This window comes from Homalodisca vitripennis, chromosome 4 (genome assembly GCF_021130785.1).
Source record: "Homalodisca vitripennis isolate AUS2020 chromosome 4, UT_GWSS_2.1, whole genome shotgun sequence".
Taxonomy (NCBI): Eukaryota; Metazoa; Arthropoda; class Insecta; order Hemiptera; family Cicadellidae; genus Homalodisca; species Homalodisca vitripennis.
In genome coordinates this window covers 152,657,286-152,677,417 of record NC_060210.1, presented here as the reverse complement: position 1 = coordinate 152,677,417, position 20,132 = coordinate 152,657,286, and the positions used below count along the sequence as shown (strand labels likewise).

The following is a 20,132-nucleotide window of genomic DNA, read 5'->3' as shown; positions in this document are numbered from 1 at the left end:
TCACTAAAAAGTGTGAAAGACTTGGAGATCAGAGTCAACCGATACGTTCCTTTTCACGGATCCAGCTATGTGGTTCTACCAAAACAGATTCAATCCAAAAAGGCTGTTATTAATGTAAAAAACGAAGATCAGAAATGTTTTATGTGGTCTATTCTGGCAGCTTTACATCCAGTTAAGGTTCATCCAGAAAGAATCAGCAATTACGAACCTTTCAAACGAGAGCTGCTTCATGCACTAGCAACTTGCGAATGCCCCATGAAACTTGATGTTATAGCAAAGTTTGAAAGACTTAGTGGCAATTTCTGTTTAATGTCTATGCTTATGATGACAAGTTCGATATATCCCGCTGAGAATAAACTGATAACGAGATGGAAAAAACATGTTAATCTACTGTTTATCAGAGAAAAAACAAACACTCACTACTGCTGGATCAAAGATATGTCCCGTTTGGTTAGTTCACAGATCTCACGAAAATGGACATAAGATGTGGATATGCAATAGGTGTTTGCAACACTTTACGAGAGAGGATTTACTCATCAAGCATAGAGAAGACTGTAACACACACGATGCTGTGAAATTGGAACTACCAGAGCCAGGAACTGTAATTAGATTTAAAGATTTCAATTGCTCAATGAGAGTGCCCTTTGTGTATTACGCAGACTTTGAATGCTGTCTAGCACCTATTCAACATGTCAAACCGTTGTAAAGTGGATTGTAATGGTAATCACCAATCGTTCACTATTAAATATCAGAAACATAATGCCATTTCCTTCTGTATGTATGGGGTGTCAGAAGACGGCTTTTCCAAACCACCGATTAAATACTTTGGAGACGATGCTGCACATGTATTTGTAAAATCATTGATTGAGGAGTCGATAAGGATTAATGAACTTTACAAGAGTGAAGCAATAGTCCCCATGCAGTTGATGACAAAAGAGCAACAGGAAATGTTTGAATCTACTACTACGTGTCATATCTGTGGAAATTTTCTTGGTGATGATCGTGTTAGAGACCATAACCATTTGACGGGTTTGTTTAGAGGAGCAGCTCACAACAAGTGTAACATCAATTTCAAAAAACCTAGGTTCATTCCTGTTTTCATTCACAATTTAGCAGGTTACGACACTCACCTATTCATTAAAGAGTTTGGTAAGTTCCAAAATCGCATATCATTGATACCCAACAACGAGGAGCGGTACATTTCCTTTACGGTCAGTGTGGAAGGTGGAATTGAACTACGATTCATCGATTCATTCAAGTTCATGTCACAAAGTCTCGATAGGTTGGCAAAGAATCTGACTAGATCTCAATTCAAACACATCTCAACATATTACAATGGTAAGGACCTCAATTTATTGCTACGAAAAGGAGTGTACCCTTACGACTACATGGACAGTATAGAAAAATATAGTGAAACATCACTACCTAGTCAAGAAGAATTTTACAATAGACTGAATAAACAACACATAACAAATGAAGATTACAAACATGCGTGCGATGTATGGACCGCCTTTAACATTCAGAACATGAAAGAATATACAATGCTATATAACGAAACCGATGTCTTGCTGCTTGCAGATGTTATGGAAAACTTCAGGGATGTATGTCTCAATACATACAAATTAGATCCTGCATGGTATTTCACAGCACCTGGGGTTGGCTTGGAACGCAATGCTAAAATTACAAAAGTTGAACTGTCCCTATTGACTGACATCGATATGGTACTCATGGTTGAAAAAGGTATTCGTGGTGGTATTTCACAGTGTTCTCATCGATATGCGAAGGCAAACAATCCCTACATGAAAGACTACGACAAATCGAAACCAAACAACTACCTCATGTACTTGGATGCAAACAACCTGTATGGGTGGGCAATGTCTGTAAAACTACCATGTGCAAACTTTCAGTGGAGCAGTACAGACATCGATGTAATGAAAGTTAGTGACGATTCACCCACAGGCTACATATTAGAAGTTGATTTGGAATATCCTGAAGAACTACACGACGTACACTCTGATCTACCTCTCGCTCCAGAACGTAGAGTCCCACCAGGATCGAAAATGGCAAAGCTTCTGACAACTCTCTATGGCAAAGAAAAGTATGTCGTACACTACAAAAATTTAAAGCTTTATTTGAGTCTGGGTATGAAACTAAAACATGTTCATAGAGTTTCTTAGTTTCAGTCAAAGCAATTGGTTGCAACCGTACATTAATCTGAATACCATGGAGCGTACAAAGGCGAAAAAATGATTTTGAGAAAGACTTTTTCAAACCTTATGAACAACTCAGTTTTTGGAAAAACTATGGAAAATATGAGAAATCGTGTGGACATTCGTTTGGGTACTAAGTCCAAATTAGTGGAAAGATGGGTTAGCAAACCGAACTTTAAGAGTCGAACCATCTTTACAGAAAACCTAGTTTGCTGTACATTTTAGTAAGAAAAAAACTTTTGTTAAATAAACCTATTTACGTAGGTATGAGTATTCTAGACATATCAAAGACACTGATGTATGATTTCCACTACAATGTAATGAAAGAGAAGTATGGATCTAATATAAAAATGGTGTACACCGATACCGATTCCCTGATATATATGACATCAAAACTAAAAACTTCTACGAAGACATGAAACATATAATTGGATTATTTGATACAAGTGACTACCCCAACCCCAACCAATATGGGCTCCCCCACGTAAACAAAAAAGTTCTGGGTAAAATGAAAGATGAACTTAATGGTCGAATCATGCGAGAATTTGTAGGACTACGATCCAAGATGTATGCGAGCAATATAGAAGACAACCATTACATAAAGAGGTCTAAGGGCGTGAAAAAAGCTGTAGTTGAAAATGAAATTACCTTTAGCAACTATAAACGACTGTTTGTTTAGTAACATCGAGCACTACAAAACGATGAATACAATTCGGAGTCAAGCACACAATCTCTACAGCGTAGAACACCATAAAGTGGTACTTTCATCAAAGGACGACAAGCGATTCGTACTCGAAAACAATATCCGAACCCTAGCATGGGGTCATTATAGAATATGCGAAAACTGTTAAATTGTAAATGTATGTAAGAGAACATACTATGGAAATTCAAGTGTATTGCAAAGATAAATTCGAAGACCAATTTTTTACCTAGACCGTTACGGTTGTCTTATTGTAGGACCGTCTGGGAGTGGTTAAAACGAACTTGTTATTGAATTTCATTTACAACAAAGATGGAGTTCCGTTCAAGAATCTATACGTGTTCAGTCGTTCAATAGAACAACCTGCATATGTAGATCTGCGTGAACAATACAGTAGATTAGAAAAAAACCTTAGAAGACAAATAGCGTTTTTCTATTCGTCCTGTCAAGATCTCATTTCTATCGATGACTGCAAACCAAACTCACTTGTGGTATTTGATGACTGCCTCCTAGAAGAGCAAACTAAAATCAAAGACTATTTCATTAGAGGACGTCATAAAGGGAATTTCTTGTGTCTACCTGAGTCAGAGCTATGGTCGAGTTGATATGCAGGTCATACGAAACAATGTTAATCTGTTGTGTCTGTTTACAATGAACAAGTACTATACAAAGAGAGTGTTCCAGGACTTTGTAGGTTTCTGACATGACTTTCAACCAATTTGAGGCTCTCTGTTTTGAGTGCTGGTAAACACCTCATGGATTCATATCTATTAATACTACACAGCTAAACCACAAGAAAGGAAATATATGTGCAATTTAAAAAAGGAAACTAAGTGTTGAATAATACTTCGTTGTAAAAACGTACCAGTATAAAACGTAATTTGACGTTTAAGTTTAAACGTAATTTGACGTTCATAAACGTAATTTGACGTTTAAGTATAAACGTAATTTGACGTTCAAGTATAAACGTAATTTGACGTTTAAGTATAAACGTAATTTGGACGTTCATAAACGTAATTTGACGTTTAAGTATAAACGTAATTTAACGTTCATAAACGTAATTTGTGACGTTTTAGTATAAACGTAATTTAACGTTCATAAACGTAATTTGACGTTTAAGTATAAACGTAATTTAATTTAACGTTCATAAACGTAATTTGACGTTTAAGTATAAACGTAATTTAAACGTTCATAAACGTAATTTGACGTTTTAAGTATAAACGTAATTTGACGTTTAAGTATAAACTTAATTTGACGTTTAAGTATAAACCTAATTTGGACGTTCATAAACGTAATTTGACGTTCATAAACGTAATTTGACGTTCATAAACGTAATTTAACGTTCATAAACGTAATTTAACGTTCATAAACGTAATTTAACGTTTAAGTATAAACGTAATTTGACGTTTAAGTATAAACGTAATTTGAGCGTGGTGTCGGTGGCGGGACAGCGATGACATGCGTGGTGATTCGCGCGGCGCGGTTTCTGACTACCCGTACTCACACTCTTAGTCGCTCTCTAACAATTTTCTGTCCCAGATTCGGTCTCACACGGTTTGTCCCAGAAACCGGTCTCGGAGTGCGTTGTCCCAGCAACGGCCAAAGTATACTACTAACCTGTATCTCAGTTATTTGTGAATATAACTAAGTCAAAATTTAGAATACAACTCATGTTTATTTGTACAAGGACATAATGCTTTCATTTTCGAGCAGAAATTTCATTTTATGCCTTCTATATCAAATGGAAACAGAAAATTTTGAAAAAACATTTTTTGGTAAGTATAATTTTTTTTTTCAAAAAATTGTTTGTGCATTTCTATTATAATTCTAGGTGGGCTTATGTTGTAGTAGGGTCTTAGAGAAGTATATTAAAAAAAGAATCAATAAAATCCATTGATTAATAAAAAGTTTGTGTAACACTAACATTTTCGAAGCACTACATTTTCAATAAATCTTGGCCGGGACTGGGGCAGATACCCGAGCACCAGACGCCGGGACGTGGGCAGACGCCCATGCGAAAACTCCCGGGATCAAAAGGGCAGTGAAATTCCATTTCTTGATATTTTGATAACAAAAACAAAAAAAAACACAATTAAAACAACATTATTTTACAAGAAAACTTTCAGTGGGCAGTACCTTAATTATAATTCAAATCATCCTCAACATGTAAAAATTGGATTAGTACAAAGTTTGTTCCAGAAGATTAATAATTTGGTAACTGATAAAAAAGATAAAATTTTAAAGGAAAACTATACTACAGAACTTTTGATTAAAAACAACTACCCTCCGTCAATTATTGAACGAGCTAAGGCTAAAAAAAAGTTGCAAGCAAATTACCAAAAAAAAAACAATCCTAATTATCTCACTACCGTAACTATTCCTTACGTGAAAGGAACATCAGAAAACATTCGTAGGATAAATTATAAATTTAACATACGCTCTGTTTTTAAGTCTCAAAATAATATAAGAAGATACTTAACAAAATTAAAACCGAAAAAACAACAAGAAACCAAGAATGTGATATATAAAATTGACTGTGGTTGCAACAAGACGTATACCGGTCAAACATCAAGACCTGTGGAAATTAGGGTAAAAAAACATATTTATAATTATAAAAAAAGAAAACATTGAAAAACCTAAATTAGTTGAACATGCAGTAAAGGAAAATCATCATATAAATTTTGAAACGTCTAGTTTAGTGTTTAAAGAATCTTCCTGGACTAAAAGAAATAAAATTGAAAGTGCGTATATGACAGTTTTAAAAGATAATTGTATTTCCCAACCTTCCGTAAATTTCAGTGATATTTTTATACTATTAGTGAAAAAAGAAAAATGTATTTTTCTACATAATTCTTTTATAATTATTAGTTTTTGGTATTTACAGTTAGTTTTAAATTTTTTTATCATATTTTTATTCTATTTTACACATATGGGTTTTCTTTAAACAATATCTAACTGATGATGCCTTAACCGGCGAAAGCGATTTTTAAATAAATTGAATGTGGAAGTATAAAAAATGTCTTTTCCATTAAAAACTACTCACTTCCACCAAGAATACAAAGTAGATTGCAGAATGTAAGGTGCCGTATTGCTATAGGCTATGCCATTTGAGGGCCACGTGATAAGTTAAAAAAGCGGTAAAAAGATATACTACAACATTATGGTCGGAACTTTAGAGCTGCCCTGACCAGTGCCAAACACTCCTTCTCGGAGGTAGAGAAATTTCTTTCCTGGTACTTAGTCGAAAAGTAATCGACTTAACATAAGCAATAAATACCTCCAAACCAGGCTGGAATTTAGTCATGAAGCTCCTAGACCTTCGTTAGAGGCGTCCACTTGAGAACACATTTCTTGGAAATAATCCAGAAACGATAACCAAAGAATAAAAACAAGTTTCAGCTCGTGACATGCAGCCTAATTTTTCTGGTCGCACCACTACTTCATTTCTTCCTTGAGGAATTTAGTTAGCGTTCGAGTCAGCGTCACTAAACTCTCCACGAATCCCCTGTGCCAATTTCCCAGACCCGGAAAACTGCAAAGCGTTCTGCAGGCATCAATGACCTTACGCATATCAATACAAAACCAAAATGTCCCTGACGATTTTCTTACCCTAACAATGGGAGAGCACCAGGATGAAGTGGAAGCCTCCACGATTTCGTTCCTCAAAATGCTCCTTCCACTTCGTTACCCAGTGTCTGCACTGTTAAAGTCCAAGAATAATGGCATTGCTTTATGGGCACTACTCTTTCCTCTAGCTGGATCACATGCTGCAACACTTGATACTTCTCTACAACTTGGTAGACTAGTCGAAGTTCCCTTTCTAAAATCTGGCTCAGCGTGGACACTACTGCCGCTGATACCGGAGTGACAGTTCAGGGGTTTGACCACTGATCCTCTTCTTATAGGACTATACATATTCCTTTGGGTTACCTAAAACCCCTTGAGACGGTCCAAAGAGTTTACTATTACCATTATTACCCATTGTTACCAATGTCATCAGAGTTAGCACAACCATTAAACCCACTGTTAAACTCCGCATCAGTAACCACACACTCTAAGAATCTCAGACAAAATCTCCATCGGATTCTAACTCTTAATTATATCCACTCCAAAGGTGTAATCTAATATTAAAGAGGGGATATGCAAGGTTTCCCAAGTCCTAAGCCTCCTCTAATGTTTGGAATATCTCCGTAATCCTCTCAGTTGGTCCATCCGCGATCCAAAGTGTATTACAAACGGCTTCAGAATAACATTCAGCGTTTTGGTGGTGGTCGGTTACTTCGCCGCTTATAACCTTCATCTCAGAACCTGTACCCAAAAGTGCGGAAACAATTTCGTCCACATGACCCTTCCCTAACAAAAGATCTGATATCTTGCCATGTACTCCACCTATTCCTCCCTCGTGAGAATTTATATCTCGGAGGCACCTTTGCCAATCCTCGTAGGTTGTGCGTATTTTGGAAACTCTAGGCAGAGATAAGCTCTTACTCTACGACCCATCCTTTCCACACCTTACTGAACTTTGCCTAAAGCTAGACTGGTCGGCAGTAACACTAGGTGTATGGCAGAAGTAGCAATCTAATGACTCGCGGTATATGGTCCATTCCCCGACACCTTCACCATTGAGTTGTCTTCTTATTTCTTTCACCACTCAGAGAAGTAGACCAACGGCTCGAAGGTCCAGAACCGAAAGAAAGGGCTATCGAATTTGAAAATTATTGTAATAACTGAGATCTACAGTTAACTGAGAATAAAACTGTAAATTCTTTGACAGATGGTGCTACTGTGAAATGTATAAATCGTTTTGAGTCCCTTGCTGAGGGGGATATAATAGTGTAAATTACACAACAGTATGCAATGCATCAGGGAAATGGTATCAGAAGTCAGTAAACAAACCTAAATTGGCAGTTAAGTTAACTAAGAATAGTAACTTTTAAAGGAGGTAAAGAAACCTTTGCTCGTGGAAATGTTTTCCTTGCCAAGAGAAAAGGTTTTCTAGTGGCAAAGTCAGTGCTGAGTCTAGAGAGGAATTAAATTTAACATATCAGGAAAAGACCATGTCCAATGTTTTGCTGATCGGTGATTCTCTTTTACGTTATTCGGGGAAAAAATGTGAAGAGAGAGGGGCTATTGTGGATATAAATCCAGGGGCTAGAATATCTCACATCAGAGATAAGATCAGTAAGTATAAATCAGCACAACCTGAGATAATATACATTTTTGTTGGAACTAATAACCTAGTTCGCGGATACAAACGGTGGCCCTGGATACAATGGGGGCTGTGGCAAGAGAGCGGTGCTCCACGCATTCGCGGACCTGTTGAGTACTGCCAAAAGAACTTTTCCTAATGCTACTGTTATTTTAAATAGTATTATTACAAGGAGGGATATCAAAAAGCAAGCACTTTTCCACTTAAATGAACAGTTAATGCTCATGTGCAATAACTTCAATGTTGAGTTTCTCAACAACAGCGATGTTATCCGAAACTATCATCTTTCCCGTGACGGGAGACACCTCAATCGAAACGGGAATAATCGTATGGGGGAGTTGATTTTCAGACACTGAAAATAGTCTATGAGGCCTGTCACGCCCGGTGTGGAAGTGAGATTGCTCCGGATGTCATCTGTCCCAGTACTCAGGTTGTCTCCTGTTAATGATTGTGCCCCGGTGAGTATAATCCAGTCGGGAAACGAGATCGAACGACTGCCACTTGTGTTGTAGAGTAGCGCATGTAAATTTTAGATCGCTTAACACAGGTTTTGCAGAGTTGTGTTCGGTTGTTGATGATTTTCAATTTGACTTGTTGGGGTCTCTGAGTCATGGCTATCCGCTGATGTTCCCTCGTATGTGTTCGATGTGCCGGGCTACACACTTCATCGTTGCGATAGGCCGTCTCTGATGGGTCGTTGGAGGAGGTGTAGTTTCTGTATGTAAGGTGCATTATTAAGTTTACTCCTGTTAGACTTCTCAACGTGGATACTGACATTGAATATATATGTGGCTTGGTTTGTCTGAAGGGTCAGAAGCTTTGTGTCTGTATTGCATATAGACCACCAGCTGCGCGCCATATTCTTGCATAAGTTCTTTGATTCATGCTTTGTTTATTGACATGTCACCCGAGGTAGACTCAGTGATTTTGTTGGGTGACTTGAATGTGAATTTCCTGGACAGGAGAAGAGCAGATGTGAAATATCTCGAAAAAATTATTCAATCTTTGGGTCTCGTCCAAATAGTTAGGGAACCCACTCGCATCACTGAGAGTAACATCGTCTCTTATTGACGTCATAATTGTAGATAAGAATTTTAATCCAGATGTAGGAATAGTCGACACCTCCAATATCTTGGAGCACAATGGTAAACGTATCACCGACCACAAGCTGATATACTGTGACGTGTTATGTGAGAAACCGAAATCCAAGGCTAAGTTCATATCATATCGCAATTTTAGAGATTTTGATTATGAGAAGTTTATTGAGATTGCCTCTAGTTTTTGTTGGGAAGACATAATAACCCTGGAAGACGTAGATGACATCACTAATAATTTAAACTTCAAATATTATTCAAATCTTTGACGTGTGTGCCCCTATGGTGCGAAAGAGAATAACCAGGAAAAAAGCTCCTTGGAGGGACTCCAACCTGATTGACCTTACACAAAAAGAAGAAATAGGTGTAAAAATGTCTATCTTTCCCTAAAAACCCAAGAATCGAGACTCGAATACTGTAAGGCTCGTAACGCACTCAATGTGGCTGTAAGATTGGCGAAAAAGAAGTTTTTCGCCGATAATTTAAACATAAAAAACACAAAGAAGTTTTGGGCTACGTTGCGGGCTGGTGGAATTCTGAATGCAAATGAAGAAAAAACCTCATCAATTTTCACCTAAAGAGCTGAATGACTATTTTTCAACCATGGTTTGTGGACGAAACATAAGCATGGATAAACTGAGTTTCTTTAGCCAAAAATATGTGTGCAGGTGTAAATTCCCCTTTCACCTTTATGCGCGTGTCTGAGCAAAAGGTGAGGGAGCTTATGAACACCATTTTAGGTACTGCTTTTGGCGTGGACGGAATATCCATCGCTATGGTCAGAGGCTTAAGCACCTTTTTGTATTGGAGCAATCACCCATCTAATCAATGTGTCTCTAACTACTGGGAAATTTCCTTCCTGCTGGAAGGAGAGTGTAGTGATCCCTCTTCCGAAAACTAACAATCCTACTTCGATTTCTCAGTTTCGACCAATATCGATCCTCCCGTCGTCTCTAAAATACAGGAGAGGTTGTGCAAGAGCAGATGGTCAGCTACTTGGAATCTGAGGATTTACTGCCTGAAGCACAATCAGGTTTTAGACAGGGTTTTTAGCACCTGCTCCGCTCTTCTCAATGTCACTGATGACCTGCTTTCTGCTATGGGATAGGGGTTTTCAGAGCTTGATTACGGGATTAGACTTTTCCGCAAGCTTTCGATTCGGTTAATTTCGATTTGTTATTAGCTAAGCTTAAATTCTATCATTTTGACGAAAATTCAGTCCGATGGTTCTCGTCGTATTTATTGGGGAGAACCCAGCAAACAAAAGTTGATTGTCGGCTGTCTCCTGCGTTGCCCCGTTTTGTTGGTGTCCCGCAAGGTAGTTGCCTGGGGCCAAATACTCTTTCTTGTATACACTGCAGACTTGAAAGACCAGCTGGAGTTCTGTTCTCTTCATTGTTATGCAGATGACACACAGCTATTATTGTCTTACAATCCTTTGGAGAGAGCAGAGGCTGTAAGGAAGATAAATTCAGATTTGGATAGGGTAAAGTCGTGGTCGGATGATCATGGGTTTCTGCTTAACTCGGATAAATGTGCTGTTTTGCAGGTGGGATCATCTCTGAACTGTCAGCCACATGGTTGCATTAGTCAGTTAGTCACTTTGGATGGCAAACCTTTAGTTATGAACAGTTCTCTAAAAATCCTTGGAGTTACTTTGGATTCCAATCTTGATTTTGCGAACCATGTAAAATCCATATGTAACAGCGTTGTGACCAAACTGAAAACCCTTTATAGATGTGTAAAAGTACTGCCTGTGTCTTCTAAGCTAGAAATTGTCCGTTCAATAATTTTTCCCACTATATATTACGCTCTTCCATCTTTTTTTGCTCGTTGTTTGTCTCAGGAGTATGTCACGGTTCTTACTAGAATTGCAAAACAGAGCTCTGAGATTTGTTTATAATCTCAAGAAATTTGATCACATCAGTGAATTTAGATTAAGCTCTAAGATACTATCAATTGGAAATTGCTGTGACTTACAGACTGCCCAACTAATCCACAGGGTTCTTCAGACTGGCAAACCTAAATATCTCAGGAAAAAACTTATTTTTAGACATGAAATAAATTCTCGCAGTACTCGGCAGGACAGCCTACTTCATTTGCCTAGGGTCCGCCTAGAAATTGGCAAGAAAGGTTTTAGCTACTTTGGACCTGAAATATATAATGCTTTGCCCCCTGCTTTAAAGACCCTTAGTTATAGTAACATTTAAAAATCATGTTAAAGAGATTTTTATATAATTTTATAAGTTAGAATAATTATGTAATTTTATATCATTTAGAATAACTAATTATTACCTTTAATTTATGTAATAATTACCTGTAAGTTATGACAAAAGTTGTCTTGTAAACCAGAGTCTTACTTTGAAGAACGCTTGCTAAATAAAGACGTTATTATTATTATTATTATTATTATCTATAAAAAATTTTATTAATTCTGTACAACTTTTATCTTCAATTATTTCATACAGGTAAATATAATATGTAATTTTACCTTTTTTTATAAAAAAAACCAATATAAACCCTTTTCACTCTTCAACATACAATATTTGTACTGTTTTAAATAAACTATTTCGTATTAAAATTCCTCTAAAATGTATAGTATCCTAACACATACGTTATAATTCTCCAAATATTATACATACAAAATTTGTAATGTTTGATTTTACATAACTATCCAATCTATATCCAACACTATCTTCTAATTTTTATCTAAGCAATTTAAAATATGTTTATCAAAACCTATTTTACCACATATATCCAAACCACAATTGGAGCAGCTTTTTCAACATAAGGTACAACATTTTTTAAATTAGGATATCCTTCCAAATCTAACAAACCTTTCAATAAGCCATTTTTAATCGCTCACAGAACTTTCCTCCATTTATTAAGCTAAAATTTTATATTTTCACTATAAAAACAATGTTCCAGCTTTTTCAAGTACAAAAATGTTTACCTCATCTGGCATTTCTTATAAAAATCGATCAATGGCTTAATTTAGTAAACTTTTGTATATAAATATGTCTAGTGTTTGTATCTCTGATTTGCAAAAAAATATCATGTTCCATTGCAGTTTCATATACAAGGTTCTTCATTTTCTTTGCAATAAGATTTCCTCTTTTTATTTTTTTACAAGCTTTATGTCTGGACCCAGGTACTGCAAACCTAGTACTCAAACTGTAAATTTGCATTGAGATAATTTAAATGTCCACTTATTCTCTTTAAATATTAAGTTCCGCCTGAGTTTTCAATTAATTCTTTACATTTATTCTAAATAAAGTAATTATTTCTTTCTTTTCGATCAAACAATTTTTGTTTAAACTTTGTAAATATTACTTAATACTATCAAGTTTTGTTAAGTCATGGCTATATCAGTACTTAATTTCATAATTGGAATATTTTCTTATTGCTATATCCTTCAAATCTATTTTCCGTTTGTTTAAGATTAAAATACGATTATTATTAAATGTGTTGAAAATTACAAAAGCAAATATTGGTTAAAGGTTTAACTTTTATTTTTAAAGTTATAATTATATTTAAAATATGATTTTTTAATTTTTTGCTAACTTTTCTATAGATGAAACTATAGATTTAAATGTATTTACAAATAATAACTTTATTAATTTTCAACATTTTAGACTTCAAATTCATATCCACAGCCAGAATTTACCAAATATTTGATATACTTTCGTATTGATTGCTGTTTTTGTCATATAAAAATGTGTATTATATTTTTACACTTAATAGCAAAAATCTGGAGGATTTCGAGGGTAATTTTAAATTTAAACTAAAAAAGTATGAAATAAAGGTTCATATAATTTTTTTATTTAAATCGCAGTGATATTTAGAAATTTTTTACAATCAAATCCTTTAGGATACATTCCATCCGCACATTTCGATATGGATCAAAGTCCTTTATTTTATCATACAAAAAATTAAGGCATTCTTGAAACGACTAAAATTGCAAAACCTATATATATATATATTATATATAATATATAATAATATAATATATAATAATAATTTAATTATAATAATAATAATTAATTTCACCAAAAATGTCTTTATGTGTATCAAATATAATAAAACTATATCGTACGTACTACATACTACATCAAATTTAATTGATTAACATTACTATTCTGCAAAATAATTAAGCACTATTATGCAGTTAATTTTATAATTAGCAACATTTCTGGTTTAATAAAAATAAAAATTAAACTTCTACATGTTAAAAAAAATAAACATACCTTAAAAACAAAAAAGTTAAAATATATTAAAATTTACCCTGTATATCATGTAAAATGCTTCAACTATATATTTTTAAGCAATTTAGTAAAATTAATGTTTTAAATCTTTAATAAAGTTAATTAAACACTTTAATCTATTGTTGTAGATGGAGCTTATATTGGTACTGAAAACTTACTTACATTAAAACATAAAACCAATATTTAATACTTTTATTATTTTTTGAGGACTTTCGATATCAAGGATATCTTCTTCAGACACGTCAAAAAATAGTGATAATTACTTAGTATATTTAAAAATTACAAGGGAATAAGAGGGTGTAGGATACATGGAGTAGGTAAGGGAGAGGATTTCAAGTTTATCTATTGTCTTAGCAGCGAGACAGAACAGCTGGATTCCTGAAAAATGAGTAAACGAGAGTATAACGTTACATTAAAACGTATTTATCAGATTTAAAATAAGATCGAGAAGTACGTATAAATTTAAAATTGAGTAACGAAACTCAAGGTCATCAAGTAATATCTTGATCTCTTAAACTGGTATGCGTCGGGCCCGCTTGACATAGAAGTGGATCAATGCGTTTTACACGTAGAATTGTAACAGGTTCGCGGCAGCAGTGGAGCGGTTTCGACTTACAGTTACTTTGCAGCAAAACGTTATGTTTATTTCGTTACGTTTCGTCACATCGCACATATCGGATTTGTTTAAAACCAACTTACCTAAGTCAAAAGGCGTAGATATTACAATTTAGTAGTTAAAATTTTAACGGCTTTTAAAATATTTAGACATAAAATATTTTGTAAGACGACATTTATTTCATTAAAATTATAAATTTAATTTAAGTACACTACTTTTGAAATCTAATTTTAATACATAAATTGCGTACAATATGTATTGATGTTTTAATTGTATTTATTTTGATTATAATGTAAATGTATGTTTTATACTACAGTGCTACATAGAAGTAGCAGATTTGCCCTTAGTTGCTGTTATAGACGGAAGCAACGAAAGAAAAATTTATCGGAAACATGGTTTGTATTTGAGTGCAAGTAAGTCATACGATCCAAATGCGCCAGCCAAAAAGCAATCACACTTATTCGTTACGTGGACATGTGTCAGTTCCAATGACCCAGAAGGAGTGAGTGAAGTCTGTAAGCCCAAACAACTCACACGTAAGAATTTTTACAGTCTAAATCTCTTTAGTGAAAGTACATTGTTTAACAAATTTAGTTATACATTTATGGTCATATCCAAGGATGAAAATAGTATACAATGTATTTTAACTTTAAGTTTATAAGGAATATATCGACTGATGATTCGAAAATAGTATTCCAGTTGGTAAAATCTTTACGTGTTGTTAAATTTACGATACAGGGGCTGCCAGCTTACTTGTTATGATCCAAAGTGAGATTAACTTCCTCTAAGGATGATTAGTTACTATAATTATCTTGAAATTGAAATAGCCAAAACATTTAGAGCATACTTAAATTTATCGATTACTTATGACTGGGCCACTCTCATAACGCTCTCACAACTATGTACTGCCCTTCTTGATAAATAGTGTAACTATAATTTTAAAACTATAATGTTTAAATTTTAATTGTTTGAATACCTGAAAATAGCTTACAGTCAATTAAAGATGCAGAACGTTATAGAAAGCTAAACGTCTTATTTGTCTTACAAAGCCCTAAAAGGACTAAACTCGCGACCGTCACTTGTCCCTTAGCAATAAAATTGAGTAGCAGTAGCGTTAATTCAGTTTTCGCTTGACGATTATTATCGGTATATTCACAATGTATCAAATAAACGCGTAATAACACGATACTAAGCTTTAAACATTTATAAACCTATAAAGGTTTATTGAAACCAATGTTTTTATGTCCATGGATTTTATTTCACTACCGTCACAGGAATGAATTATTTAAATAATTCACCAGTAGAAAGCGCTAGTTGCTATAAGCAGTGTGATTGTTGGAATCTTAAGAGAGACACGAGGTTATTACGACTGGATAGAGAAGATGGTTATTTAGGTGTAGCCTTCGTTATTCATAAGTCTCCGACCGCCAAAATAATCAAAAAACATCATACGAATAACATCCAAACCCTAGGCAAAACAATCTCGAATTCTCTTTGATCATTATATTGTACCAATAAAACCAATACATCCGTCCTTCTGGCTTAGATAAAAAAGTATATTTTGGCTTAGATTAAGGTATTACAGTTAGTTGGGGAGATTTCGGTGCTCACCATCAGTTCTGGAACTGAAAAAAAATCCTGACAGAAGAGGTAGTGACATCTTCAGGAATTTCGGTAACTAAAATTTTACATTGGCTAACAACCATTCATTCACTACCATCCCGAACTTATTTCATTATCAGTCAACGATAGACCTAACATTCTTAACCCATGAAATTTACACACACCTTGATAACTAGAAGGGGAGCAACCATTTTCCAATCGTAGTGACTCTAAACTCCATTAAAGATTCACTATCCAAGGTAGAAACACCACGAAGGATCTTTCACGAAAGCAAATTGGCACAAATGTTCAAACTCAGTTGAAAAATATTCCTCACGAGCCCTTAGACATCCAATTAGAAATGTTAGAAAAAAATCATGAACAATGTAGCAGATAAGTCAATACCCTAATGGAACAATTCTATTGTAATTAACCAAAAAGGCTTTACACCAAAATCATAGTAGACTGTGGAATGTTCTCATGCAATTACTCGACGAAGGCTTAGATTAAAACATTTCAAGATGGATATGAACCCTGTAAGTTTCCAAGAATATTAAGAAGCTCAGTTAAATTCCAAAGGCACAATCAAAAGGGAAAAAACAAGAACGGATGGCACAAATTATGTGCAAATATAGGTGAGAAAATAAATAAAATTTACATGGAAGGTTATAAGAAAACTTCGACCAAACAAAAGCAATAATGAAATATCACCCATCAAAGAAGCCTACTAATTTATCTGAGAAGTTTGTGAAACACATTGTCCCTGATCATGTCCCACAAGCTGAAGAGATATCCAAGCATATATATCTTAAAGGACACAAAGGTACTACTGAATATCTATAATAATATTTGGAATGACAACTTAAGCATACTGCAAAAATGGAAAGATATAAAAGTCATAGCTCTGATTAAACCAGGTAAAGAAAAGATCATGAGGAATCGAACCGCCCAATGTCTTTGATTTGATAATCCCGATAAGGTGATGAATGGTATGATATACAAATCAGATTCTCTCATCTCATTACGGATTTAGGCGTAATAAAGGATGCGCCGACTGTCTAGTAAACCTAATACTGGATTGGAAACTGCTTTAACTTTTAACTAACCATTAATATTAACAAGTCTAGATATGTGAGTATGAGTGCAAACTATCCCTATCTGTTTAGATGAAATTTACATTTATGGTGTTACCGAAAACTGTATCAATCGTTGTCAAATGTGGCTTGTAGATATATTACTTAATATTGTCTTAAACTAAGACATCATATCTAGAGTAATCTGTAGAGGTCTCCCTTAGGGAAGTATCTTGAGCCCATTGTTATTTACATTATATTTGGCAGAAATAAACAACTGTTTGCCTGAAGAAGTCACATCCTTAAAATATGCTGATGGTGTGGCTTTGTACTCTAATAATAAGAAAATTGATCAAGTACTGTTTAAAATGCAGAATGCGCTCACAAATACTGATAACTTGACAATAATATGAGCCTTGGCTTAAGTGTGAATAAATGCAAAGCAATGATTGTATCTATAAAGAAGAGGTAAACAATATTGTAAATCTTAAAGTCGAAGAAAGCCAACTCCCAATTGAGCCAGGAATTAAAATGCTCAGTATAACGATCGATAATAAATTGAAATTTGATGAAAAGATAAACAACTTTACAAACTAATGCAGTAAAAACCTACATTTCACCAAAATAAAGGACCCAAATGAAGACATAAATAACCTGTTAAAGAAATGGTGTTAATCCTTATTTCTCACTTACAGTGTAAAAAGCCTAATTATAAACTTGATTACTGCACGTTCTTGTTTGGGACCTATTCATAACAGAGATTGTTTTTGAAATATAAAACATTCAAAACCATCCGCTAAGGATAGCTTTAGGAACCTTTACATCATCGCATATCATCGCCTTATAGTCTGAATCAGCTTTACATTCCTGAAACCTGAGAAGAAATGTTTTAACGGAAAGACTTGTGTATAAAATTATTACAGATATTGATAACCAAAATCGACACAGATGACTATATGTACAACTATTAAACAACATCAACCCTTACTGGAACTTTAAAAAGACTCCACTCTATATTGAAGCCATAGATTTCATGGTAAACTTCATCCCAGACTTCCCTGAAGTAAATCAGAAAAAAATAATATCTACTGATTGGGAAATCCTCCCTCAGCTAGCAAAAATTTCAATACAGATTAATGATAAAATAGATGACAAAATTATAATTAAGAAAGATAATTGCCCGGAAGTTTTCCAATAGAAAGTTAAACAAATGATCAACTTAACCTATAGAGACAGAATCAAAATATTTACAGGCACATCAATTTTGGTACTACAAATGAATGTGAAATAGAAATATAATCTTTCTCCATGTGCATCGATTTATACAGATGAGATTTTTGCTCTGTGCAAGTGCTCTCAGCATATGAATAATATCCTCTACTCAGACATATTAATTTGCAGTGATTCTCTTTCTGCCATCAAATCATTACACACGGAGCATCTACTAATGAAATTCGCAAAATTTGATTATGCAGGGAACTCAGGTTTCCTAATCGAGGAGGAATAAGCGAAGCCAATTGCAGAGGAAATCAGTGCCATATTTTTATTAAGTGGAAATTTACTTCATGGTGTACTTCTAAGTCAGCTGTAAGGCCTTAAAAAAGACGTCATTAATGTATTATTAGTGAATTTTTACAACTACTTCAACCCATATGGTAAATTTTCTACTTTGTACCTTTTATTACTAACGCCTTTTTAAGAGTTATATATTGTTTTAAAAGCTTCAACACTCTATCATTGGTTATATTTAAATATGTAGCATAGATCAATCAACGTGGCCTTCGAGGTTGGGTTCCGAAGGAGATACATATATTAGTTTATCGATCCGTTTCGAACGACCATAACACATATTTAGTGACAGTTGCGAGCATACTTTGACGTTGTAATTAATGATCTTATAATTAACCTTGCAAAACTGGTAACGTAAACAATATAGTTGGTGTATCGTTTAAAACCAAGATCTAAACTTACAACAAAGACAACAATGCACTATTAAAACAAACTATTATTGTTTTAAGATTGCCTTATACATTCGACAGATATTCTTTAGTTTCAATTACAATTACATATTGCGGAAACATAATAATTAAGCAAACAGTCACGTTCCTAAGAATTTCATTAACCAATCTCGGAAAATCATTAAAAAATGAAAATAATGAAAATAATGATTTATTCCAATAATAGAATACACATGGTTAACACAACTTAAAAAACTCTGGAATGACTGACCACTTTTACAAGTAATGTGGTCAGTTAAAACAAAAATATAAAAACAAAAGTTACTTACTTGAGTCCAGGTGTTCATGTTGCTGCCAGTTAAGCCCGCACTCTGTGGCGTCTGTCAGACTTAGCTGACTCTATTCCATAAGTTAAGACTTATACAAAACTAACTAAAACTACAGTATACAAATTATGCATTACTCAGATTACAAAATATGAAAGGACAGCTAATTATACTAAAAAACAAACAAGTTCTTAAAATATTATTTACATTAAAAAAGAATAAAAATAAATAGTTAAGCATTTAGGCCAACATCTGTTTTTAAAAACGCAATATCGTGATGACTAAACAACCAAAGTTTTACTTTCAGACTAAAATACTTTATATTATTAGTTTCTTTAATATGTTGAGGTAATCTATTAAAAAATTATGGTCCACTATATATAAAAGAATGTTTAAAAAATGATTTATTTACTTTATGCATTCTGAAATTTCTTCTATTTATACTTCTAGTTTGCATATAAAAGATCAGTCGTTCCGGTATTCCCACTCCGTAAATAAAATAACCTTAGAACCTTAAATACGTAAAGATGTTGAATAGGCAGTATTTTCAAATCTACATACAATGGAAAAGAACTGTCTCTCTTTTTCTTACCTAGTATTATTCGTAGAAAGTGATTTGAACAACCCTTAAATTTGCCTATTAAATAATTATATGTCCCTCCCCCAACAAACTAATCCATATTGCATTCTAGAATCAATTAAAGCAAAATAATTAAAGATCTTAATAGGTCTGTGGAGCAAAAATTTTTCAAAAAGTAGAATTTCCTAATGGATGATTTTTAATTTTGACAAAATTTCTTTAATATGTGACTCCCAATTTAGTTTTTCGTCTAATGTTACTCCTAGATATTTTTGAAAGTCGGCACTTTAGTGATGTCATCGCAACAACAATTTACCATTAAACAATCCATATCATGATATTTTAAATCTATTACCAAGTCAAATCCCTTAAAGGCGAAATTGACGTACTTTGTCTTATTAACTTTAATGAACATTTTATTTATTTAACACCATTTTCTAAGTGACCTCAAATCGTCAGTCATGTCATTAGATAGGGTTTCGATATTTTTATTTGAATA

At 34.1% G+C, this 20,132-nt stretch overlaps 1 protein-coding gene across 7 annotated transcripts in view; it reads left to right on the top strand.

Annotated features, from left to right (window-relative positions):
* The window catches only part of LOC124360348 (polycystic kidney disease and receptor for egg jelly-related protein-like), a 202,855-nt gene that overhangs the window by 56,760 nt on the left and 125,963 nt on the right, over positions 1-20,132 (top strand). For all 7 annotated transcript variants that reach the window (XR_006922237.1, XR_006922234.1, XR_006922235.1 and 4 more), the window contains one exon: positions 14,411-14,630. Coding sequence is in view for 4 of the 7 variants with exons in the window: in XM_046813902.1 (XP_046669858.1) it covers positions 14,411-14,630 (220 nt within the window). In the remaining 3 variants the exon portion in view is untranslated. The remainder of the gene's footprint in view (positions 1-14,410; positions 14,631-20,132) is intronic.